The sequence below is a fragment of the Apus apus genome, chromosome 1 (genome assembly GCF_020740795.1).
Source record: "Apus apus isolate bApuApu2 chromosome 1, bApuApu2.pri.cur, whole genome shotgun sequence".
In the NCBI taxonomy this organism is placed as follows: Eukaryota; Metazoa; Chordata; class Aves; order Apodiformes; family Apodidae; genus Apus; species Apus apus.
Genome location: NC_067282.1, coordinates 98,667,210 through 98,691,844, shown reverse-complemented (window position 1 = coordinate 98,691,844; position 24,635 = coordinate 98,667,210). Strand labels below are relative to the sequence as shown.

The following is a 24,635-nucleotide window of genomic DNA, read 5'->3' as shown; positions in this document are numbered from 1 at the left end:
GGAGCAGTGCGAGCAGAGCTGCGGGAGAGGGAAGAAGATGTGCCCGCCCGCCGGGCCGAGGGCAGCGGTGTGAGGAGCCGGCTGGCCGCGGGCTCGGGGCTGGCCGCTGCCGGGGATGCTCCTGTGCTGGCGCCGGAGGACCCTGTCACCTGTGGCCCTGCCCCCGGCAACCTGCGGGCGCCTCCCTGAGCCGCCGAGGACACACCTGGGCGCCGCGCACCCGCCCCCCGCCCCCGCCGCCGGCCGCCTCTTCCCCCGCCCGAGAGCCGGGCGGCGAGTGTCGGCGGAGCCGCGGGGCTGCAGGCGGGGCTGAGCGCTCGCTGGGCGGACGAGCGGCCCCGCAGGCTCCGAGCAGGCACCAGCCGAGCCCGGGAACCAGCCGGAGAGCCGGGAGAGGAGGAGAGGAGGGAGGCGGCGGCCGGACCCGCTGCGCGCTGCCTGGCAGCTCCGGCCCGGCCGTGGGCGCGGCGGGCGAGGGCGAGCCCGGAGCGGGAGCGGGGGAGCGGCGGGGGCATGTGGATGTTGGCCGTCGCCTTGCTCCACAGCATCTCGCATGGTGAGCGCTGCCGGGCCCCGCCGCGGGGCTCCTTCCCTTCCTTCCTTCCTGCCGCCGGGAAGGGGAGCGGGTCGCGGTTGTGCCTGTCGGGTTGAACGCGTCGCGCTGGCTGCGAGATGCCGTGAGGAGAAGGGCAAAGATTGCTGAGCAGTCGTGTAAGCTCGCTTACCTAGCAAAGTGACAGCCCTTAAGTTAAGGCTGTTTCTACGAACAGCAGCACAACCTTCTCGGGGGGTCGGCACTGAGGACGTTTCCTTCCCCTGCCCTCCCCCCTTTGGTTAAAGAACGTGTTCTTCTGAAACAGAAGCAATAGGTAACCCTGCTATTTCTCACCCTGTATAGGAACGGAAACTAATGTCTACGGTATTTGGAAGGTCTTAGTTTGTGCTCTCCTGTGTGTTTAAAAGGATGTATGTGGTGGCTCTGTGTGTTTTTTTCTGGTGGTTTCTATCTAATAGTTTCCTATTATAGTTTCCTGAGTTTAGAAATAGGGTTAAAAAATATGTATTGTGCTCGTGGAAGTATCCTGGGTACAAGAAATGATTGGGGCAGATGTCCAGGGCATGGAGGAAAATTCCGTTACATGATTAAGAGGTATTGACTGCTTGAGAATTCATCTCTTCACAGTAACTATTGAAGATAAATGAGAGCTCCCTTCCCTCCTCCTATCTTGTAAAGCTTGTTTGGGGGAATCTGATTATTATTTATGTGAACATTCTATAACGCTTCAGCTGGACGAATGCATGTAGGCATTTTGCCATTTTCCCACAAAGCTTTGCCAGCTCCCATCAGTCATGACCTGAAACAGCTGCTGATCACTTTTGAAAACTCCGATTGCAGGGGTTTGTGTGTGCCATGGTCTGTAATCATTATCTGTTAGGGATTAAAGTGAGATCACCAGGCTTCTTTTTTTTTTTTTTTTTTTTTTTTTATCCAGAAGAAAATCTAAATACAGAAACCTAAACTTAGGAAACCTGCCCTTGCAGTACTAGATGATGATCTTGGCATGTGAATCAAAACTATATGAAAAACAGAAACTTAATGTAAGGACAAATGCTAACATGCTGTAATTTTCTTCAGTTATAAGCTAGAAGTAAGTCCAAATTACATATGGAAAAAATAAATGGGATTGTTATGGTTTTCTTATTCTCAAACAATTGTTACTGTAATTTGACTGCACTAGTCGATAAACTGTATTGAAATATTGAATATGCAGCAGAATGTTTCAAATTTACTGAATCCAGCTTTTTCCAAAAAGAAAAAGCCTATTAACTCTTTGATCAGGACTAAATTTATACCTAAATATGAAAGTTAGTGAAACTCACTGAATACCTTTGCAACAGTAACTGGAATGAGGACTAGCAGATCAGGAAAACATTACAGCATTCCATCAACTGAAAAAAAATGTTTGGTTTATCTCATATGGAGTATTGATGCACACCTTGCCCCCAAGGAATATTTTCTTACCTCAGAATCTTTGGGTTAACTGGGAATTCTTTGGGTTAATTTTCTTTTTTTTTTAGTAACCCCAGGTTGGTAGAAAACCTTCTTGATCAGTTTATTGACTTGTGACCATTTAAGCATAACTTTATGGTTTTTATATCCACATCTTGAGCCAAAGCAGGGAGACCAAAATAGTCAGAACTTAGTCTCTCAATATTACTGTGTGAGAAAGACAGGCAATGATGTTATGCAAGACAGGTGTATCTTTTTAAGACTTCTTGCTTAACAATCAGGTAAAAAAATGCTTGAAGCCCATTGTGTTTGAGTCATATAATTTAAAAGAAAGAGACAGAAGAAACAGACAGCATCCAGGTATATACAACAGAAGTGAGAGAAGCAGGAAGGAACTGAGTGTGAGAGGAATATAAGGGGGGAAGAGAGGAAACAGTATGCTTAAGGAAGAGATGAATCAGCAAGAATGTGATAACTCTATAAAACAGGATGTATAAAACAGACATCCCTATTTGCTCTGGAGACAAACATTGGAATTCTGTGCCTTGCGTCAAACACCAAAGTCCTCCCCTCCATATGACTGTGGCCTGCATGCTGCCTCTGTATCTTGAGGTGTGGGGTGAGGCAGGGATTTTTTTTGTCTGTAGTTTTGGAAGAACTATTCCAAAGTAGTGGAGAAGATGCATTTTCAGCTTACTTGCTTGGCATTCCACTAACTGCAGTCTTTTCCAGGTAAGGCAGGCAAGTTCTTTTTACTTGCCAGTTTTGTCTCTTGCAAAGATTATATTTATGCTCTTTACTTAGGAGCAGTCACTTTATAAGCAGTTAAACTCAGAGAAAACCCAACTGTGGTAACTGTTAGCAAATGTAGACTTTTTAAATTAGCTACTATTATCTAAAAATAAGTGTTGGTGGTGAAGAGACCGTTTTTGACAGGTGGCTTTACTTAAAAATGAAACAAACAAAACAGCCCTCATGAATGGTGAACCAGAAGTGTCACAGCATTAGTCTGCATTGGACTCAGATAAGCTTATCTGTAGAGAATCAGCTCCATGGTTTTACCACAGAATGCATGAGACTGACCTTGCAAGATCTAGTTCAACCTCACTGCCCAATACAGAGTTAACTACTACAGCAGGTTACTCAGGACTGCATCCTTTCAGGTTTAGAATGCCTCCAAGGATGAAGACTTCACAAACTCTGTGGGCCACCTGTGCCCATGCTAGACCACCCTTACTGTAAAAAGAAACACAAATTGTTTATATATATGTAAATCTTATGTTTATATGGAGTTTCTTGTTTTCTGTTTGTGTCTATTGCCTTTTGTCTGTTCACTGGATACCACCGAGATGAGTCAGGCCACATCTTCTTTACACCAAACCATTAGCTGTTTTGTATGCATTATTAAGATGGGCCTTTTCTTCTCCAGGCTAAATAGTCCCAGCTCTCTCAGCCTTGCCTTATGCATCATATTCTCCAACCCGTTAACCATCTTTGTGGTCCTTCACTAGACTTACTCCAATATGTCTGTGCCTTTCTTGGACTGAAGAGCCCAGAACTGGAACGCAGTACTCCAGATATGATGTCACCAGCGATGACATGACCATTGTGATTTTCCTCCCTTGATACCAGTCCAATGTACTGCTGTCACTACATTTCCTTGGCCCTTCATTTTGCTGTGAAACCTTTCACTGGACACGCTATCCCTTTCTTTTTATGTCCTATATTGCTCTCTCCTAAAGTCCTTCATAGCATCGTCCTACCAAGCTTCACCCATGAGTACTTGGAGTCATCTCCAACCAGTATATCAATTTCCACTTGTTTACCAGACTTGCATTCAAGTACTTTTCTGCCCTTGTATAAGAATTTCATCCCCCCAAAAGAGATGTCCATTAGCTGCCTTCAAATCCTACCTGTGGGCTTGCTGTTATTTAAAAACTCAGCGACAGTTGGCTGCTCTGTCCATCACTCTTCTCACTTAAAGTGTTTATGGTGTGGATCACCTCAACTTCTCAATAAATGGATGGAGAGGGACTTGCAGGTGCAATTTCTGTTCTACTTTGGACAACCACCTCAAGATGAGAGAAATAATCTCTTAAATATCCTTACTCTGCGGTTTTGTCTATTAAAGGGGATCTAGATATCTGGCTGAGAGAGAGATGTGACTTTATAACCTTTTGTGTTTCTCTGCATGACTTGAAAGGCATGAAGAATGTATCTATCCTATCTGTGAACAATTTGCATCAGTAAAATTTATGTTCTGCACTCAAAAGTAAATGCAGATGTAGTTTCCTTCATAGTTTTCTGTTTCCTTTGTCTGTAAATAGGAACAACGATAAGTTATATAAAAGGCATCATGGAGTCAAAGTTATCTGTACAATGATGTGTAAATACAGTTTCCTGGTCTTTTGTGATAAGGAGTGCTATGTATAGCAATAAAGGCTTAACAAAAGAGGGGGATCACAAATAATTATTGTAATTGAACCAGAAAACATCCAGTGGAACCAGGGCAGAGGCAGAGCACTGCAAGGCTTTGTGACTGGAACCAATTGCCAGATTTGTTGAGAGCTGTAACATGGTCCCTGACTGTGAGGAACTGGCTTAGTAATAGATCGTCCTTGCAGAGAGGGGTCTTTGGATCCTGGAGGTCAACCTCCATGAAAATCTTTCCAGTGTATGTCATCTGGCCCCATGGGCTGTCAGTAGTTTTTACTTCTGTATTTTATATCCCCTCTCCTGTTTGGTCCCTCTTCACCAGAATGCCTCTTGCTTAAAGCTTTTTGTGAAGCTTTTCTCCTCTGACACCATGACATGCCATGAATTACTTATGACCTCACAGAATAGCCTTTGTCATAAAATGGGAACAAGCATTTTATATGGGAATAATACAGAATCTCCACTGGTCACACAGAAAGTCTGTATAATATGAAGGAAAAAAAAATCTCCCATATGTTGTGCCTGTTTCTCTCTAAGGCAACCGATAGTGTACCAGAAGGTACATCACTGATGTGGTTGTGTGAACAGGGAAGGCCTGGCTTTACTTGGTATTCCTGAGACTTAGGACAGGCTATCTGGGGAACCTGTGACAGCCTGCCACTGTTCTTGCTGTGTTATCCATGACAACAAGTTGGCAAAAGAAGTATTCCTTACTGTTCTCCCTGTTGCAACCTCCTTGAGGAGTCAACAGGAGCTCATGATGAAAGAAACACTTGTGGCCAAATCCTCTCATGAAATCCCCATCCATAACTCAATGAAAGCTGGAAGAAAAGCAGATGGAAGGGTTGCCACTGCCCCACATGAGCCAATGAAATGTATATCCATTTCCCTTCCCCGTTTTAATGCCCCCCCACCCCCCCACGCGGTAGGCTGTTGCCTGGCAACCCTGCCTCCTTGCTCCACCTCTGCTCTGCGGTTCTGCTGCTCCCCCCGGACCCCCTCCCTTGCACCAGGCTTGGGGACAGCCACACTCGGCTGTGCTCCCAGCAATCTGCAAGCAGAGATATTGCCTCTTTATCAGGGCTTGGAAGCAGGTAGGAGCCCTGCAAGGAAAATGAGAGGACAGAGGATGCTGTGCGTTATCTGAAGCATGGCAGAGCTCTGCTCTTCCTGGTGCCTTCTGCATATTGACTCTAGTCAGGGAGATATTGGCTTCCAATATTTAAATTCTTCTTTTGTTTATGTGGTTGCTATTCTTTGTAAGCCACTGGCATCCTGGCCAGTTAATAGTAGAATTTGGTTCAGAACCAGGAATAACCGTCTTCCCACATCATTACAGTACTTAATGGATCACACAGTAACAATTATTAAAGAGAGATCTGCAGAGCTTTGAAACCATCACTCATTTTTTTTTTTAAAAAAAGCCTTGTTGAAGCTGTGATACTTCCTTAAATTTCCTTCCCCCCCCCACTTCTTTTTTATAAGCAGCAGCTATGGGTACATGCCCATATCCAAACCTAGAGCAGCCCTAAATCTCTCATTAAAAGGCTCTGACTCCTAACCCAAATAATAGGAAATCAGATTTAGAAACAAAATAGTACTCCTGACTCAGCCTTTTCATGCTACAATATTATGATACATACTGTGTGACATAGCTCGGCCTATGATTTCAATATATGTAATTCATCTCATCGTATCTTGTCATTCAAATAATTTAATGCTGTAGTCTTTAATGTCTTTATATATACATCAGACACACAAAGAGGTTTACTTCATCTTTATTTGGGGACTTTTAAATGGATATCTTCAGTGCCATAATGCTTGTATTTCATGCTATACTGCTTTCTCTTATGAGAACCAATTAAGCACCAAGAGAAGCCTTTCTGCCCTTCTGCGAGCCCAGATTTTCACCCAAGACAGTTGTCTGATACATCGTGTCCTGCGCTCTTAGCCTTCATCTTTAGCTTTATTACATGCCTGCCCCCAACAATCTTTCCTGTGTTAGGAAAAAACTTGTCTGTATTAGTACGTGAAAATTAAAAAAATATTTTTTCCTGGGTTTGCCCCTCTGAAAGGGAGTATTTTTCCTTTAGTTGACTGCCAGTTCTTTAAACAGCCAAGAATCTTGCTTTTTCTGTTTGTTTGCAAAGTGCGATGTAAAAAGAAGTCTATACCTTACATACACACAAAATCATTGCCCTGTGTTTTGATGATGTTGTTTTAAATAGCAAATCTGATATTCTCTCAAGAAAACATGAATCATACACAGGGCTTTAAAATGCTTCCCACAGACTGGATTTTTCCATGCCTTATTCTAGCATGGTTTTCTAAGAAATGTCTGTCAGCTCTTCTCCTCTGTCTCTAACAAATTTTGAACATGCTTGCCAGTTTAAATCAATTGGTTATGTGGGTCTAAGTAGAATATAGCTAAGTAATTTTGTTTGGTTGTGTGTAAGTATATAAGCATTCATCTGAGCAGAGAAGAGAGAGACTAATCCCACACCACGTTTTTGAAGGCATTGGGAAAGTAATAGACATCTGAGGATCCACTTCTGACCAAAAATCCAGAAGAAATTATTTTTTTCCCTAATTTTGTGCTCACAGAACTATCTGATGGGATAAGCTTGCTTGCTCACATCTCCCAGGTGTTACCAAAACCTAGGAATGAGCTGCAGAAGAGAAGAGTAACTTCAGGCAGAGAAAAAAAAATAAATCTCCATTTTATACATTCAAGCTTGGTGTATACTAAGCCATCTACACAGCTTTGAAAGCTGCTGCTTTAATTCATGAGCATATCAAGACTGGTTAATTGTGTGTATACTGTAAGGACAGGTCATGTGAGAGAGCACGTTTTTTGCCACATAACAATATTCTTGCACATTATTAAGTTGAAAGTAGTCAGTGGCTTCAGATGAAGTATAGGAAGCAACTTGTTCTTACTCCTTTGTATTTTGGGGATGGCCTTGATAGTGATCAGTAGTATAGATGTTTTCACAAATAATGGCATGCAGATGTGTAGATTTTTTTTGTCCATCTTGAGTATTCCCAGCTTCATAGTAATAAACACAGCACTTCAACTCATATCTTCATAACAGTACTTTCAGAACTAAAAATTGCTTTTAAATTCTTAAGTGATTAACGGAAAATACTTAATTTTGGCAGCTTGTTCTGGTAAAAATGGCTGTCTGTGAACTTATAGATAAAAGAATTAGGCTTGGTGGCCAGTGAATATCAGAAGGTTTAGCAATTGGTTTTGACAAGCATTCAACATTTATCTGAATCTCTCTAGTATCAAATCGGCCATGAAGTCTTGTGAGGAAAACCTGTTCTCACAAGGCTTTTGATTCCTGTTTTCAGACTGATGGAAACTACTGAAAAGCTTTTCCACTTCTCCCGCTTCTCTTCCCTTCTTAACTGCTGGCCCCACTATCATCCTTTGAGTTTACCTTCCTTCATTATGGCTACCATGACAAAACTTTAGTTCATCTGAAAATTTGGTGAAGAGTTGTTCAAACTCGTCATCTTCAGCTTTGAAACAATTTGATTCAGAAAGAAGATGTGATTCATAAGACTTGAGATCTGGATGCTTTGGGCTGGTATTTATTTCAGCCAAATACACGCAAATCTTTGCATAGTTCCTCTTTACATATTTTTGTTAGAAGGGGGAAAAATAATTGGTTATTGAAATGTTCCAGATTTTCTTATTGTTACTGTCTCAGGGTGGTATGCTTCTGCTTTGGTTTTGTTTTTAAGTTAACTGGGCCTACAGTTGCTTTCTCAGTAGAACTGAAAACATGGTTAAATCTTATTAAAATAAAAATAAATTTACATCTGGAGTTAGTTTACTTAGTTGATAACCCCTAGCAATTATTTTTACCAGTCTATAAACTAATAACCAATAATTTTCTTTCAAATAACTATTCTGAAAGAACATCATCAAGAAGAGTACAATCAGGGAAAGAGGTCAATAATGAGGAGAGGCAGAATGATTTAGAAACTGGGGGTGACTGAGCCAAGGTATCATCTCTTCCAGAAATTGGGCTGTTCAGTAATTTAGATTCTGGTTTCATGCATGTTCATTTTTTATTATTTTTTTCCCCAGGTCTTCTGACTGTTGAGAACTTCCTCTCTCACCATGCTTTCTCTTCACTTCCTCTCTGCTTCCCTCCCACTCTTTCTTCCCTCAGGTACTTTTTAAACCATTTTCAAAGCTGAAATTGCAAATGAGATTTTTGCATCCTGAATGACAATGAAGGGCTCTGTTTGAACAGTTGAATGCTTCAATGGCAGATATTTGACTGAGTTCCCTAAAGCCCAAAGCCTATGAAACCATCCATGATCTGAAAAGAACCAGTTCTGCTGCTCCCAGCCTAGTCTCTCCTTGGAAGATTCCTTTGTTTTTTAAAGGCCAAATCAATGCAGACTTATTGCATACAGGCCATTTTATCTTTTTGTTTGAAAAAAGAATTTTCCTGCAAGACTGGTTACAGAAGTTATAGACCAGATACATCATCTTCCAATAATGGAACATGAAATATTCAGCCTAATTTTCTCAAAGGCACTTTGCATCCATCTATTCTTTGGTATATTGGTCTGCAGTGATAATTTCTTGTGTGTCAGCTCACTTAATATGAGAGTATGAGGTACACACATTGTAAAATTGGTTTGCAGACCTTGCCACTTAACTCTATTTGTGCTCAACTGCAAGCTGGTGGCTGGGTGGATTGTTGTCAGACTGATCATGCTTAGTGGTATTTCTGTACATAGCTCATGCTGGTGGCTTAAGGGACAAATGGAATGTGTGTGGCCAGAACCATCAGAAAATACGTTGATGTTCTGGATGTTCTATTAGAATCAGATGGCTCAGATGCATTTGGGTTTCTCTGAGGTCTTATTAGAGAAGGCTTCTGCTTGTGCTTTCTGCAGTATAATGTAATCTTAAATACTGCTTGTCTGAGATACATTTAGGGTGATCATCAGCTGGTATACTGTTGCCATATCTCTGTTAACTTCAAGAGATCATGGTTTGTGTGGTGGCACAGGGAGCAAGGATGATCAACCAGATACAGTCAACCAGTACAAGATCTAAACCCAGTTTCAGAACTTAAGTTGGTTTTAAGATTGTTTACCTTTAATCACATTTACAGTAATAGTTGCGTAGGATTTTTTTTTTTCCAGAAAAGATGTAATTATGTGCAAACTCTACTTGAGATATCTTGCTGGGAATTTTTTTTTCTTTGTTTTTGTTTTTGTTTTGTTTGTTTGTTTTAATAATGACATAATTTCTAGCCACTTAATCTAGAACATTCTATTTTAATATAACAAACAAACAAAAAGCATAAAAGGTGATTCTCCTTGGCTGATGACCTTAATGCCTTGATTGCAGTTGAAGTTTGGTTGTGCTTGATTTTTCAGACTTGAAAAGTAGCATTCTGACTCATTTGAGGTACTCTGTGTGGAAGTTATCACACAGTCTTGTTTCTCCACTTTGACAGGTTGTTTAATTTAGATTTCAGTCAAGTTATTCCCTGAGCAGTAGAACCAGTGAACTCTGCTTTCACGCAAAATTGTGTTCTGCCTTCCCTTCCCTTCCTTAAGCCTAGCTCAGGACTGTGATTTCGTTGCCTAGTTGGGTGGTTGTTGCTAAAAAAGGCTGTACACCCGCTGAAAGTTGGTCCCTTGCCTTTTGGTACAAATTGAAGGCTTACTCTTTCCATCTGCAGCTGCTGTTTTAAATGGAAACATACAGAAACTTGCTTAAGACTGCTTTAAATAAAACTGAAATTTGGTAAGGGCTGCCAAAACTATATAGATGAGCAAAGGAGGTAGAAAGGTATAAGAAGGTGGCGTATTTATTCTATGCGGCATAGCACTGTGTCTCTGAAGCCACAAACATGTTTTGTGTTTCAAAATGGAAAACAAAGCAATTCTGAAAGAGCTGCCTGAACAAATCTGTCATGAACTTCTCCAAAATGCTCTCAAATGAATACTTACACATTTCTGCTAGTCACTAGCTCTCTTACAAATAAGGAGATTAAAGTATTGTAATTTTTAACAGAAACTCCCTCCCAATAAAAGCAGACTTCCCCCCCCCCCCCCCATCCCTCAAGACATTGCTACTTCTCTCTTTAATTTTTCTTTAATGGCATCAGATGCTATTTTCCATTGAACAGCTTCCCCGGTTATGCACATCTTTTTCTTAAGGGCAACCATGAGCAGTTAGTCCCTGCCCAATATTGGTCTCATTTCTCCTACTTTCACTTCAGGCCTGCAGTCTCTTCTGGCTGATAACCCAGCCAAAATGGGATGCAGGGAACTAAGCACTCTGCATGATGGCTTTCACTGTGCTTCAGTTACAACTTTGGTTTTCTTAAGAAAAGGGCCTTGTACAAGGTTTCAAGAGTGCACTTTCATGTGTGCCATATGGCTTTAGAAAGAAGGCAGAACAAGAGGGAATGGCTTCAAGCTGCAACAGGGGAGGTTTAGACTGGACATTAGGAAATTTTTTTTCACAGAAGAGTGGTTAGACACTGGAATAGGCTGCCCAGGGAGGTGGTTGAGTCACCATCCGTGGATGTGTTTAAGGGTCTTTTGGATGTGGTGTTGGTGAATATGGTTTAGGGGAGAACTTTGTTGAGTAGGGATGATGGTTGGACTTGGTGATCCCAAGGGTCTTTTCCAACCTGAACAGTTCTATGATTCTATGATCTTCAGATATTATTCCTCATCCAGTGGTGTTGCTGAGATTTCTGCACATGTTCATTCCCATGTCTATTTGGGTGACTTGCTTTCTTGGGTTTCCTTAAAGTGCACAAGACTGAGTACTGGCAGCATGGCAATGTCTGTCTCCATAAAACAATTCTTTAAAAGAAATAGTCTTATGAGGACCCCCACATGTGAAATGATCCTGTTTGGTATCACACTGGGGATTTTGCAGGTTGAGATTCCTTATTCCTTTATTGTGTTTGCTTTTCATCTCATAGCTTAAATTCAGAGTTGCCCTAATGCTGTTATGTATTTCACAATATTGATTTTTTTTTTTTTTTTTTTTTTTTTGCTATCTTCATTTAGTATTTTCCCATTTCTTTGCCTTTTACTTTTTAGGCCTACATTCACATCATAGATGTGAAGAAAGAATAGATGCTGAAATTGCTTTTAGTTAGAGAGACTGTAATTTACTCTTTCGCTACAGGGGGAAAAAATTGTTACCACAGAAGAGGAGCACATGAAAGGCCAAATAGTATCTGGAGCTGTGTAAGCAGTGGGAAATGTAGATATATATATTTTTTCTTCTTTCAGTCAATTATTTGATGCACTTGCCTGTCTAGGCTGTGACCTTCCAGAAGGGCCCCCTCCTCCAGTCCCCCCACACGACTTGTCAACACATTAGTCATACACAACTCAGCTGATGCCAAACGGACGCAGTTCAGCCAACTATTGAGAGGCAGGATATTCTGCTGCCTCCTTCCATTGGTCTCGGTTTTTTCCACTGTGGAGACTTCGTGGTGCTTTAAGACGGCGGAGGGCTGGGAGCGAGGGGCTGTGGCTGGGCTCCGCGCTGCCCGGGGCTGCGCCGGCAGGCAGGGGAGGTCAGCAGCGAGAGGGAGCAGTGCGAGCAGAGCTGCGGGAGAGGGAAGAAGATGTGCCCGCCCGCCGGGCCGAGGGCAGCGGTGTGAGGAGCCGGCTGGCCGCGGGCTCGGGGCTGGCCGCTGCCGGGGATGCTCCTGTGCTGGCGCCGGAGGACCCTGTCACCTGTGGCCCTGCCCCCGGCAACCTGCGGGCGCCTCCCTGAGCCGCCGAGGACACACCTGGGCGCCGCGCACCCGCCCCCCGCCCCCGCCGCCGGCCGCCTCTTCCCCCGCCCGAGAGCCGGGCGGCGAGTGTCGGCGGAGCCGCGGGGCTGCAGGCGGGGCTGAGCGCTCGCTGGGCGGACGAGCGGCCCCGCAGGCTCCGAGCAGGCACCAGCCGAGCCCGGGAACCAGCCGGAGAGCCGGGAGAGGAGGAGAGGAGGGAGGCGGCGGCCGGACCCGCTGCGCGCTGCCTGGCAGCTCCGGCCCGGCCGTGGGCGCGGCGGGCGAGGGCGAGCCCGGAGCGGGAGCGGGGGAGCGGCGGGGGCATGTGGATGTTGGCCGTCGCCTTGCTCCACAGCATCTCGCATGGTGAGCGCTGCCGGGCCCCGCCGCGGGGCTCCTTCCCATCCCTTTCCCCTCGTCGGGAAGGGGAGCGGGTCGCGGTTGTGCCTTTTGTGTTTCAAGCGTCGCGCTGGCTGCGAGTAGCAGTGAGGAGAAGGGCGAAATCTCTCTGCAATCATTTAAACTCGCTTACCTAGCGAAGTGACAGCCCGTCACCCAGCCACCTCACCGTGTGGCTGCCTCGTTCGGAACAAGACGGTGCTCGGAGAGGCAGGGATAGAGGTGCTTTTTCTCTCTTCCTTAGCTGGAAAAGTACAGAATTTTGCTAAGTCCGGGGATAATTTTAAGCGCTTTCACCCTAAGCGTTTGCATGAAGATAGTGCGTCCTTTTTGTTTTTTTGGTGTTTTGGGTTTTTTCTTTTTTAATTTTTTTTTTTTTTTAAATCTCCTTGTGCTTTCACCTAACAATTTTTTTTTAAAAAATATATTTAAGAAGTAATATTTAAAACAAAAAAATTCCTTTTGCTTATTTCATTAAAAGGGCACCTGCTCTGTATGTGTGTGTGTGTGTGTCCCCCCGCTCATTTATGTAAAAATATGCACGGAAAAAACATTACATCATCTGGAAATGTTGAAGACACTTTTAGTCAATTATGAAGTTAGGAAAGGGAAATTAGAGTGGATATAGAAGGGTAAACCTGTTCTCTCCCTCTTTCCCTCTCCCCCCCCCCCCCCTTCATTTTGCTAACTCGGATTGACAAACATTTATAGTCGTTTCTGGATTTTTGTGGTAGTGGATGGGGGTATTGGGGAATATTTAGATACATGGGGTTGAAAACCATGTCATATGTGAAAATATGTTTAAATTGTGTAACTTTTATTCCAATGCATATTAGCAGTGCAGTTTTAAGGACAGAAAACTGATTACGCTGTAGTCTGGGATTCTGGCTGTTCTATTACATTGCTGCCTCCTGCTCAGATTTGAGAACGTAGCTTTGCCTGTGATGCGTTACATCCTGGCAGTTAAATCAGAAGGATTAAACACACAATTCTCAGGATAGGCAAAGCAGGTAGAATAGGAAGATGTTTCTTGTATTGAATGAATGTGAGAGAAGGACAGGGCAAAGCGAAAGGTTTTCCTGGAAGATACAAAGAATTGAACCTCTAGCAGAGGTTGAGGAATGAATTCTGGATGACGGTCCCTTCACATCTACTTAAGTAGATGCTGGATGAGAAAATGCATTGACAGGCATGGCCAGTCCAGTGTGAATAGCTGGATAGATGATACATTAGGAGGTGAATCTTATGTATTTAGGGCTATCTTAAGATGGTTTCATCTTCTGAGCACCACAAAATGGAAAATTCTTGAAAAACCCCAAACCTTAAACTTATTTTTTTTGGTTTTTTAATTTCTTCTAGCAGTAAGACAACTGCAACAAGTTCTTACTTTATGTATGTATGTATGTACCTATTTATTTATTTATTTATTTGTGACAGGCAGCATTGTGCCTTGCTATCCTCTTCAGCCAGATACTTGGGAGGAAGAGATTTGCTGTTAATAAGACAAGTAGGATCAGCCTGAAAGTACAAGCACTTACCAGCATTGTCTGCTTAAAACTAGATTTGCATAGGAAAGAACTGTTTCTTTCCAGAAATCTCTTTAAAAAAAAATCAGAGCAGTTTGTTGTTTTTGGTTTTGGTGTTTTGTTGTTTGGTGTTTTTTTTTTTTTTTCCTTTTATACAGGTGCTATAAATTTTATGTTCTAAGTCAGTTAGTCCTCCTTCCAGGGATTTTCGAAGAACAGAGTAATTTTTGCTTTATGAAGTTGAAATACTATGAAAATCACTTTTGTTTTTTCCTTGATCTGTAAAGTCCATAGTAATTTCACTTTCAATATCCATGTGTTTTTGGATCACAGTCAAACATGAATTGGTATCCCAAAGATTCTTCTAGTTTTAATAGTAGAACATGTAAATGATAGATGCATCTGCATAGATTGTATACTGCCACACAGCAACATCTCTAGGCTTACGAATCTAGATTACTATACACAAAACAATTTTATTTTAGTAATATTTTAAGATGAAAGCATTGTAGAAATACGTAGTGGATGATTCAGTGTTTCTCTGCAACTTAAGAAGTGTGTTGGTTTTTGATATCACACTTGATGTCAAACTGCATATGTATTCAGGATCTTTTTAAAGGAAAGTTTTGAAAATGGCACCTACCTTCGTGTTAAGACTGAACAACTTGGTTTCATTTATTAGTGACATTTATCTGGACTATCCTATCAGAGTCAAGAGTCAGAGAATAGTGTTTTTAAAGTACTGCAGATTTTAATGCAATGTCATATCAGATATATATCTCTTTGAAGGAAATGACTGCATATATAAATAGATATGTCACATACACATTTATTTTCATTATTCTATCTATACATCTGAAGTCTGCTGTGTGAGAGACAGTATTATTTTATGATTATGTCCGGGGGGAGAGGGGGCGCGCAGGATGTTGAAGGTTGCTTGACTTCTGCCATTGCCTTTTCTGAACCCCTTATGAAACCATACTACAGCTACTTAAAACACAAGCACATACATAAGTATTTTTAAATTGTGTTACATCTTATTCTGTTTTTAACTTTTAAAATGTGTAAGATTGTTCATGTCAATCATGTCAGCTTTTTTTTTTTTTTAAATTTTATTTTAAGGGAGAAATAGCTTAAAAGATAAAGCTACACATTATGGGTTTAACACTGGAGTAATCATCTTGGGCCAAATTTCTGTTGAAGGTAATGGAAATCATGTGACTACCAACAGCAAGGTTGGCCCCCATATTTCCCTACAGTCACTCAGCATAAATACATTTTGTCAAGTTAGATAAGAGCAGTGAAGAGCAGTGTCACTGGGTAGGCTTTATGTTTGTGAAATAGCTTCCTCTGGGGACAATGAAATACTGACATGCTGTTACATCCAATTAGTACTTCTGAATCCTGAAACAAAACCTTCCCAAATACCTGGTTGAAGTTTTTAGATTTTGTAAAGGCTTTAAACTCTCATTGTTGTGAGTTTCTGAAAAATACAGGTAACCATTAACCCTAAATGCACTGTGGCCTTACTAAGTATATGGATGATAAAGATATCAGTGGGTGCTATGCAGGTAAATTCACCACTTTGAAAGCCTGAGTCATGCAGTTGCAATCCTGAGCAATGTTTGAGTTACCTTCAGGGTTACTATATCAGTACTACCTTCCATGCCACTATATCCAAGTATTCCAGAAGCGAGCATGCAAAATTAACTGTTATTTTAATTAGTAAAGGGGTATTTCAGTAATTACAGGGAGAGGAGGAAGGAGAAGATAGGGGAGGTTTTGAGGGGAGAATAGCCTCCTTCAAAATCCTGATTATTGTAATTACTGTGATAAAGTTAGTTCAGAAGTAGGATTCTGTTTTCAGAAACAATCTCTCAGTATCATTTAGCCTCTGGAACAGGTATGCTGAACCCATTTGCAGGCTTCTCTCTTGCTGTGTTTCTTATATGCCTGTTGTCTGCAGATGTTCTGCTGAAATCAGTGGAGCATCGGGAGGCACCCAGTACAGTACAGATAACACTAAAAATAATTTCCCACTAAAATTATTTCCTGTTTGAATCCTTTGCCTGCTCTGTATCTATCACGATTGATTTTAGCAGCATGTAAGAAGACTGAGAAGGAGCATACTGAAGTGAGAGCAAGGGTTAGGCTAAAGCATGACTAGTGAAAGTGATGGTGGTACTAATGACCCCTCTCCAAAGAAAACGGTGACTGTCGGTGCCAGAGATGAAACATTAAAGGAACAGAGCAGATGGCTCTCTTTGTAGAAACGTTGTAATACATGCATAGCTTATTGGGAATCGTGTAGCCAACTCCTTACCTTAGAAAGTTTAATGCATGTGCAGAAAGCATTTATCTTGGTATATGTTTGCAGATGGCACCGTGCAGCTGATGATGTTTTAAATCTGCTGTTACTCAAGCTAGGAATAGCTATTAATTAATCACCAAATGCCAAATAGAGACAAATCGTGATAGCCAGGCAATCGGAGGATGCTGGCAACCTCCTTTTCCGTTTCGAAAGAAGCGTTTCTCCTCAGCTCGGGTTATACCCACGCCCGGGTTGGGGGCCGGCCGGCCGGGGTTGTGTCCCTGCGGAGCGGGCAGAGCGCGGTGCTGCCGGGGCCACCGACACTAGTGGGCAGCAAACCCCGCGGGTCTGGCCCCCGCTCCCAGCAGCCCGGGCACCCGCGGGGCCCGGAGGAGGCGTTTTGCCGGCGTTTTTCTACCAGTGATCGCTGAAGTTTTCACTGGTGGGCGCTGCATCTTCTTCCCTAGCCCCCGGGAAGCGGGCGTGGGTGACGATGAAGGTGTTTCTGGTGGCGGCTGAAAAGTGAGGTCGAATTCTAGGAGCAGTAAAAACAAACCCGTAAACCCTGTTACCGAGCTTGCGCTGTGATTCCAGCGGCATCTCTTCAGTGCTGCTGCCTCCGGAAAAGTTTAGGAGTTGATTTTAGTTGTGCTTCCTCCTGAGTAAACTTTTTGGCATGTAATGTACCGATAAACTGAATTATTTCCACGTAAACATCAGAAAAACCTTCTTTCTTGTGAGAATGACAGAGCCCTGGAACAGGGTGCCCAGAGGTTGTGGAGTCTTCTTCTCTGGAGACATTCAAAACCCGCCTGGACACGTTCCTGTGTGATGTGCTCTAGATGACCCTGCTCTGGCAGGGGGGTTGGACTAGATGATCTTTCGAGGTCCCTTCCAACCCCTAAGATTCTGTGATTTGGGAAAATCCTGTGGGCTTTTGTGTAGCTCTTCCAGGAAGCTCCTCCAGCTCGTGAGCTGTGCAAGGCTCTGGTTACAGGCTCAGCTGGGCTCAGATTGGACCTCAACTTTTGTATCTTTGCCTGCATTAAGTGTCTTAACAAATATGCTGCTCTCTCATGAATATACCTCCTTAACCTATTTAATAAACATTTAATTAAAAATCATGCAAAAAGGAATAAAACTAAGCATCTTTGAGGGGTGGGGAGGGGACAGTATTGAGGGGCAAAACAGAATTCTTCCTTTTCCTCTTAAAGTTTACCTAGTTAACAAGTTGTGTGTAGGATCAAGGTCTGTTTGAATATACCAGTCATTTACCCTTTGATTTTAATTGGAGGATGTCGTTAATCAATCTCTCAGTCTAGGGCTCTTTCAGATTCCCAGTGGGAAAGAAACTAATTCCAGCTTTCACTTTAAAAGCTAGAGAAGGCAGAAAAATCACTGTATTCGACTTAATTATTCTAAGGTGCAGTTGTTTGATTAAAAAAAAAAAAGGCTATTTTTTTGAGTAAATGAAACTCTAAGAGTAGTAAAAAAAATAAATATCCATTTAAGCAATACAGGACTGCAGATCAGACTACTTAATTATTTCAAGGTGAATGTGTAGGTGTTTGCAGTTAAATTACTTGTTTGACAATATAGTTCAAGATCTTTCACAATCCTTTTTAAGCAACACTTCCTTTTCCTTTAACCTGTTATGAAATAAATTAAGATGTAAATCAATATGATTTTAAATGATGTTATTTTATAAAGAAACCCTGTCTTTCCAGTCTTCACCTCCCTGTCTCTTAAAAGCATTCCATCAAACAATTGGTATTTTCTAAAATAAAACAATGTAAAATGGGAGGTATTTCACGAGAGCCTTTCACAACACAATATTTTAGAGCATTTAAGAACAATTCAGAGATTTCTCAGGTACTTGCTAGCACTGTGGGCTTTTCTTGCCATTGCTTTTCTTTTTATACTGCTGTTCACTAACAAATTCTTGTTACCTCGTAAGTATTTTCTTTTTTTCCACTAGAGCACTGAATTACTCATCAGGAGAAACTAGGGTATATCAATAAATACATCACCTATTCTATCTTTCATAGTGGAGTGGGCAATAAGTGTTCTGATATATACTGAGGAAAGAAAGAAAGGCAAATGGATGGTCAAAAAGATGAGAGATTAACAAGTCTTCCCCGCATCCCTATTAAGCTATTTTTATTTAGAAGGCAAGCAGTAAGATTTAAGAGTGAGCCAGCAATCCTATTTATAGAAAGCGATTTTTAAATGCAAAGGCTTTGAGAAAGAGAGTGACCTCCATACTAAACACCAGTCTCCCTGGAGCTTCCTAGTAATTGAGGGAGAGAGCAGCCCAGCGACCCGAGCTGAATCATTGATGTGTCTCTGCAGAAGCTTCCAGAAGGACAGATCCTGCAGGATTACAGGCCACGGGGCAGCCTGAGAACACATCTGAAAATAGCACCCAGCAACTTGTCGATTTAGCAGATACAAAGGCTCACAGAAGGAGCACCTGTGAATTTTTTTGCCTGGTTATCATTCAAAGCCTCTACGTGCATGCCACGATCTGAGCTGAAGACCAACCATCATGCTCAAGTGGCTCTTCATCTATTGCGTCAATGATATAGTTCCTTTTGATTTTTTTGTTATATATATATATATTCATACACATGTGTAAATCTATATAGCTTGTAATGGCTTAAAAGCTACTGTGTATGGAAAATCTGGCGTGTGCTTTGCTGTCCAAGAATACTGATGCTATTTTCTTCCTATTAATTAGAGAGTAATCCCATGCAGATTCATGGCTTAAGATTTATATTTGTACTAGGCTAAAAATTATTCTTAGTAGCTTTGTTATCTAAAATAATTTGTAAATACATCTTGTAAATCTCTCCAGTGTTTTAAGAATATCAGGAGCATAATTCTTGAAATAATCAGAATTTTTTCAATACAACTGGAATATAATTGTGTTGCACTGTAGCTGCAAATAGTACCTACATAATCTACTTGCAGCAATTCTATAGATAAGACTGTAGGGTTGCTCTGTCTATATAAATATCTGTTGGCTTGAAATCCTCCCATGTGGTTTTGCAGATGAGTGGCTTATGCTAAGCCTGGACACCAAGGGTGTTTTTTCTCTGAGAATTTTGGAGTGGCAGCCCTCCATAGCCCCAGAATTAAGAGAATTGATGGAAATTGTCAAGGAAAAAAGGGTTTTAAACCCTTGTATGTTTTCAGCTTTGCTGTTTAGAGGCATCTCTATTATCGTATGCTGTTGTTCAGTAGAGTTTCCTAGAGATTTAGTAGTTAGTATGGAGTTCAGATAGCAAATGTTAGTCTTTGACATGTGGATCTTGTTTAAACTGACAGTTCAGGCTAGCTGGGATATGGAGGGATATGGAAGAACCCATATGTTGTCATTACAGTGTGTACTGGACTGCATAAACCACATAGTAGGATTTGAGTGCACCAAAATGGTAGCTGGTTTCTTTTTTCCTGGCTGTGGAAAGGTGATGCAAAAAATGCAAACTCTGGCTTTTGCTAAATTCTATTGCATGATTATTTTTTTTTCTCTCAAAAATCACTGTAGATTTGTTTTGTTTTTACATTATTACCTTCTGAAGTCTTAAGGGTTTTCTGTTGGAATTTTGGCCCTTACTCAGGAAAATATTGTACATGCATAAAGTCAGTCTCTTGAAAACTAAAAGGTGACCATGTGACATATTGTTAGACCAGTTCTGGCATCAGCCAAGGACAGAAGTCCTTGACAAAGTCATTTTTGTTATGAAAAGCAGATTCTTATGTCCCTTGGTGGAAAAGGTGTTATTCAAGCAAGCCAGGCTTTAGGTGGACCTCAGTTTAAACAGAAAGGGGTTCCTGTGGTTCACCATCCATAAGGTCCTGCATTCTCTGCACATGCTCCAGTTGACTCCTTTCCCCCCATTAGGTGACTTTTCTGTGGGGCAATTTAAGAGACAGTTCATGTATTGTTTCTAGATAGGTCAACCCTAGTTTGAGTTGCAACTGCAAATGTAAAACATAAAGCATTTGCTATGTCATGATATGAAGGAGGTAATCTGGTAGACCGTCTGTGCAGTACAGGTTCTCTAGATATGTCTGCAGAGATTTAATGTAGACATTTTTTCAGCATAGTAAAGTGATTCCCAAATGTCTACAGTAATTATTTGCTCATGCTTTTAGCTGTATATATTCAGGAAGCTTTTCTTTGTGCCATTCTTCCTAGTTTTGTTGCGTGACTGGAACTTTTTTCTTCCACCATGGCAATGTTTTCCACAGTGTTGTGTTGTGTAGGGGTTCTAGAAAGCAATTTTTCTATCATTGCAGGGAAAAGGGGAGAAGCACAGAGAGTAAAGTTCATCTCACTATGGAACTTGAGTGATGGGTCGTGCCTGCCATATTTTTATTGTCCAGTGTGGCTGGAGCTTTTTGTTCTCAGTTTTTTGTAAAGATATATTTTTAAAACTACCAAATGCATGATTAAGGGAGAAGGGAGGGAAAGGGCTATGAAAAAGACCTTTAGTGGAGAGGGTAAGGGAGGAAAAAAGGTGAGCTTGAAAAGGGTGGGTATCATGCATTACAAGACACGGTAAGCAGATGAAGGACCCTCAAAGAGTTTAAGCCCTATGGGACATCAGGAGGACAGTCTCTGAAGACAAAGTCTGAGCCACACAGTTTACGGCAGAAGGCTCCAAAGTCTTGGCTTAATTGTTTGCAGTGTGGAAGGGAAGGTTGAGCCTGTTGCCTTATGGGCCAGAACTTTGGGTGGGGAACAAAACAGCACATGGCTTTGAGACTCCCCAATGACTCCATGTTGGCTGCTGGTCTGTGCCAGGGAGGAAACTGGTGCTCTACATGGATCCTGCTGTGCCGAGCGAGTGGCAGCTCAGGCTTCCAACTTCTCTTTTCCTTCATCTGCTTGCCTTTTGCTGCCATCACCTTTTATCCATTTGTCTGCTCATGCTGTTTTGTCTGTGACATAGGCTTGATTTGAGGCCTACAGCCCTGCCTGTCTCCACCTTATTCTTAGTTATTTTTATTTATTTTGATAACAAAAGTGTTTCTTCTGTCCCTAAAATGTTTTCCCCTGAGGCAGCAAATGGATTTGGGGAGTGAGGAGGATCAAGGACAGAAAGCAATCCTATGAATGTCAGCACAGCTGTAGGGTAGGATGCACGAGTCCCTTGTTTGAGTGAAGAAGGAAGGAGCTGAGCTCCTTTATTGGGCAGGAGGGAGATAATTAATCCTCAGAAAAAGAGGCTAAGCTGTCAGGCTTTCAGAGAAGCACTGGCAGTTGTGATTTGTTGTTCAGCTGTTGGGAGCTGGGACTGCTAGGTTTGTTTGGTGCAATGGGGTCTGCTTAGCGCATGTGCCTGAACACCCAACCTTGCTCCTGGGGCCCTCTCCCGGTGCAGGCTCCCATGAGTGTGGCTGGGTGGAGGGGGACATCTCCAGTGCACCAGGCTGCTGCCCCACTGGAGAGCAGCTCTTTGTCTCTACAGCAACTTGGAGAGCTGTTTGCTTAGTAAGTCCTGAGAGAGACTGTACAGATATGGTAGGAACACAGCCTGGAGTAGAGAACATGGATTTTTTTTTGGGGGGGGGGAAAAAGGGAAGATGAGGTTTGAGCTTTTCTGTCCTGGTCTAGAGTAAAAATCTTGTCCAGACACCTTGCTTTCTTCACTGTTTTTTGCCTTTAGCTAGCGTGTTTATGCTTGAGAAGGAGCAGTGCAGCTTTAGAGAAATGTGACTGTCCTTTTGAAGTGCTACATGCACTCAAGCTGCTTTTGCTTCACTAGTAACAGAGCTAGAGGCCTTTTTGAATGTCTTAACCGGTGGAACACGTGAAGGAAATGCAGAGGACATTAAATGCCTGTCTGAAGCTATACCAGCTCAATGCATATGTATTATGTTCAAAAGTGGATAAAAACGATTATTGTATTTCTACCCCATCTCAAAATGCATTTTTATAGGAGAAGAGAATGCTGATTTTTAGTAATTACAAAGGAGCTAATGAGTTTTAAAACACATTTTTCCACAGCTAAATAATAATAGTCTGACTGCTACTTAATTTGAAGAAGTTCTGAGAGCTGTATCGATTAGTGCATTGTGTTTCTGCTCAGCCATGTTCAAAGACAAAAGCCTTGTTTGATGACTATGCAATGCAGTTACTCTTCTTCCCCACATCGCTCTACTATTTGCAAGCCCTGCTGTGGACACTCAGTGGAGTAACAGGAATGGGGATTAAGGTTGATTGAGTATCATTTCCTGAGGTATATGCATTTGGCCTCATGTTTGGACAACCTTATTTAAAATAAATAGCATGTATTAATTAGCTAGCAAGTGGCAAATGAAGGCCTCATGATGTGGCACAGTGCTGGTACTCTCAGGAGGCTAGAGAGTAGAAGATATGAGGAGCTGCACTTCTGATACCAGCTGGAGATGCTGCTGTTTAGCTCAGGACTGTTGCCCTGTCAGGGGGCAGGAAGAGAAGAGAGTTTTAGGGGCAGGTTTGGGGGGATGGTCGTTGTTGTCTTGTTTCCCAGCCTATCTCCAACAGTGGTGCAGTCCCAAGTAGCATTACCAGCTCTATGTTGCTCCCCTCTCACTTTGCCGTATTGCAGCTTTTGTGAGGTGATGCAAAATCTCCAGGCTTTGCTTTTGAGTTTTTGCTTGGGAATAAACAAGCAAGAAATTAAAGATAAATAGTAAACCATCCCAAGATATTTTTTAAAAAATATAATTTGTAACTTTTATATGAAATTACTTTAGCTTTTTAAATAAGTGGGCTCTGTATGTGCTGGTATATGATCTGTCTTAGAGACAGGAATGCATGCAGTATGGTGGTTCTGCCTTTATGCTAGTAACAATCTAATGTATTGCCTTTTTTTAATTTATCAGTCAATTTTCTTATTAAATTGTAACAGTGCTTTGAAGTGACGTCCCTTCTGGATTTACCCCCTGCAAGTGGAGAGTTGCCTGTGATGCTTGTGAGAGTTTTCAGGTTCTTCATACAGATTGCATATAGCAGGGTGCCCAGTATGGAGAAATCCTGGGGTAAACTGGCCTTGTGCTGTAACTGGTTACCTACTTTTATTAATGTACAGCCATTCTGAGAAGCCAAAAGGATTATTAGTAATAGCTCTGTAAGAGGGATACAGTAATTTTGAATTCGCTCACAGTTGAGTCCGTATGATCTAATGTCTTTAAAATGAGGTAAGCAGCTCATCATTTTGCTTCCTTACGTAATATTGTAGGAAAATTTTTTCCAAGTCCAATCTTATCTATTGATATTGAAGTTCATTACTTTTAAACCTTTTTAGAGTCCAGAAGAACTACCCATTTGAAAAGCTAAACACTTATAAAGAATAATTAAATTACATTTTTTTTAATAAAAATTTGAATAAAAGCCACCTCCTAAGATCCTCTTCCCCTAACATCCAGCTTCTCCCCTTTCTCCTTCCCATATAATCTTCCAGGCTTCCTTCTGTCCATACATGTCCTCCTGTTTGTTCTCCAGATAAAAGTGAAATTTTATTGTATGGATAAACATCAGGTGATTTTTCTGGTCTTTTCAGATTTCTGCTTTTGAAAAGTGGAATGATTTTACCAGGAAAGCTAGACAATATTATGCAGAAAGACTCCCTTAATATTTTTTTGCTTTGCCATTCTGCCCCAAACTAAGAAAAAAAATCCAGCTGATTTAGACTAATTACTTCAAATACAGTTTGGAAAAGGACACTAATACTTTGCTGTATCCCTGAAAGTCATCTATGCAATCTATAGTTAAAGATTCATGCTCAAGTCTTCATATGGCAAACCAGGGTAGTGTAGTGTTCCTGTGGTTTTACAGCTCTACCTTAAATCTGAATATAGTTTGCAGACCCAACTTCAGCAGCTCCCATGCTGGAGCCCTGTATGTGATCTAGGACTGGAATATTTAAACTGCTTCTTCAGCACTATGATCCTCAATCTCTGTTTTATTACAGGGGAAAAAAAATTTTTTTAAAAAAAATCTCTGCATGATCTTGTGTCATTAAAATGTGCTGGGTGCCCAAGGTGTTTCTTCATCTGTTCCTCTAGCAGCTTTTCCCCTCAAGTGATTATGCTAATTAGTGTTTGATCAGATGATTAAATTATAATTCGATTAATCCTGTGTGCTAAATGCTCTGAATGCATTT

The 24,635-nt window shown here is 41.8% G+C and overlaps 1 protein-coding gene across 2 annotated transcripts in view; it reads left to right on the top strand.

Annotated features, from left to right (window-relative positions):
- Positions 1-527: 527 nt before the first annotated feature.
- The window catches only part of DSCAM (DS cell adhesion molecule), a 495,043-nt gene continuing 470,935 nt past the window's right edge, over positions 528-24,635 (top strand). Inside the window, exon 1 of one of the 2 annotated variants that reach the window (XM_051641277.1) lies at positions 528-556. Coding sequence is in view for 1 of the 2 variants with exons in the window: in XM_051641267.1 (XP_051497227.1) it covers positions 12,564-12,606 (43 nt within the window). In the remaining variant the exon portion in view is untranslated. Of the gene's footprint in view, positions 557-12,483; positions 12,607-24,635 lie in introns of those variants that run through there. The other variant, XM_051641267.1, reaches the window with a different exon arrangement.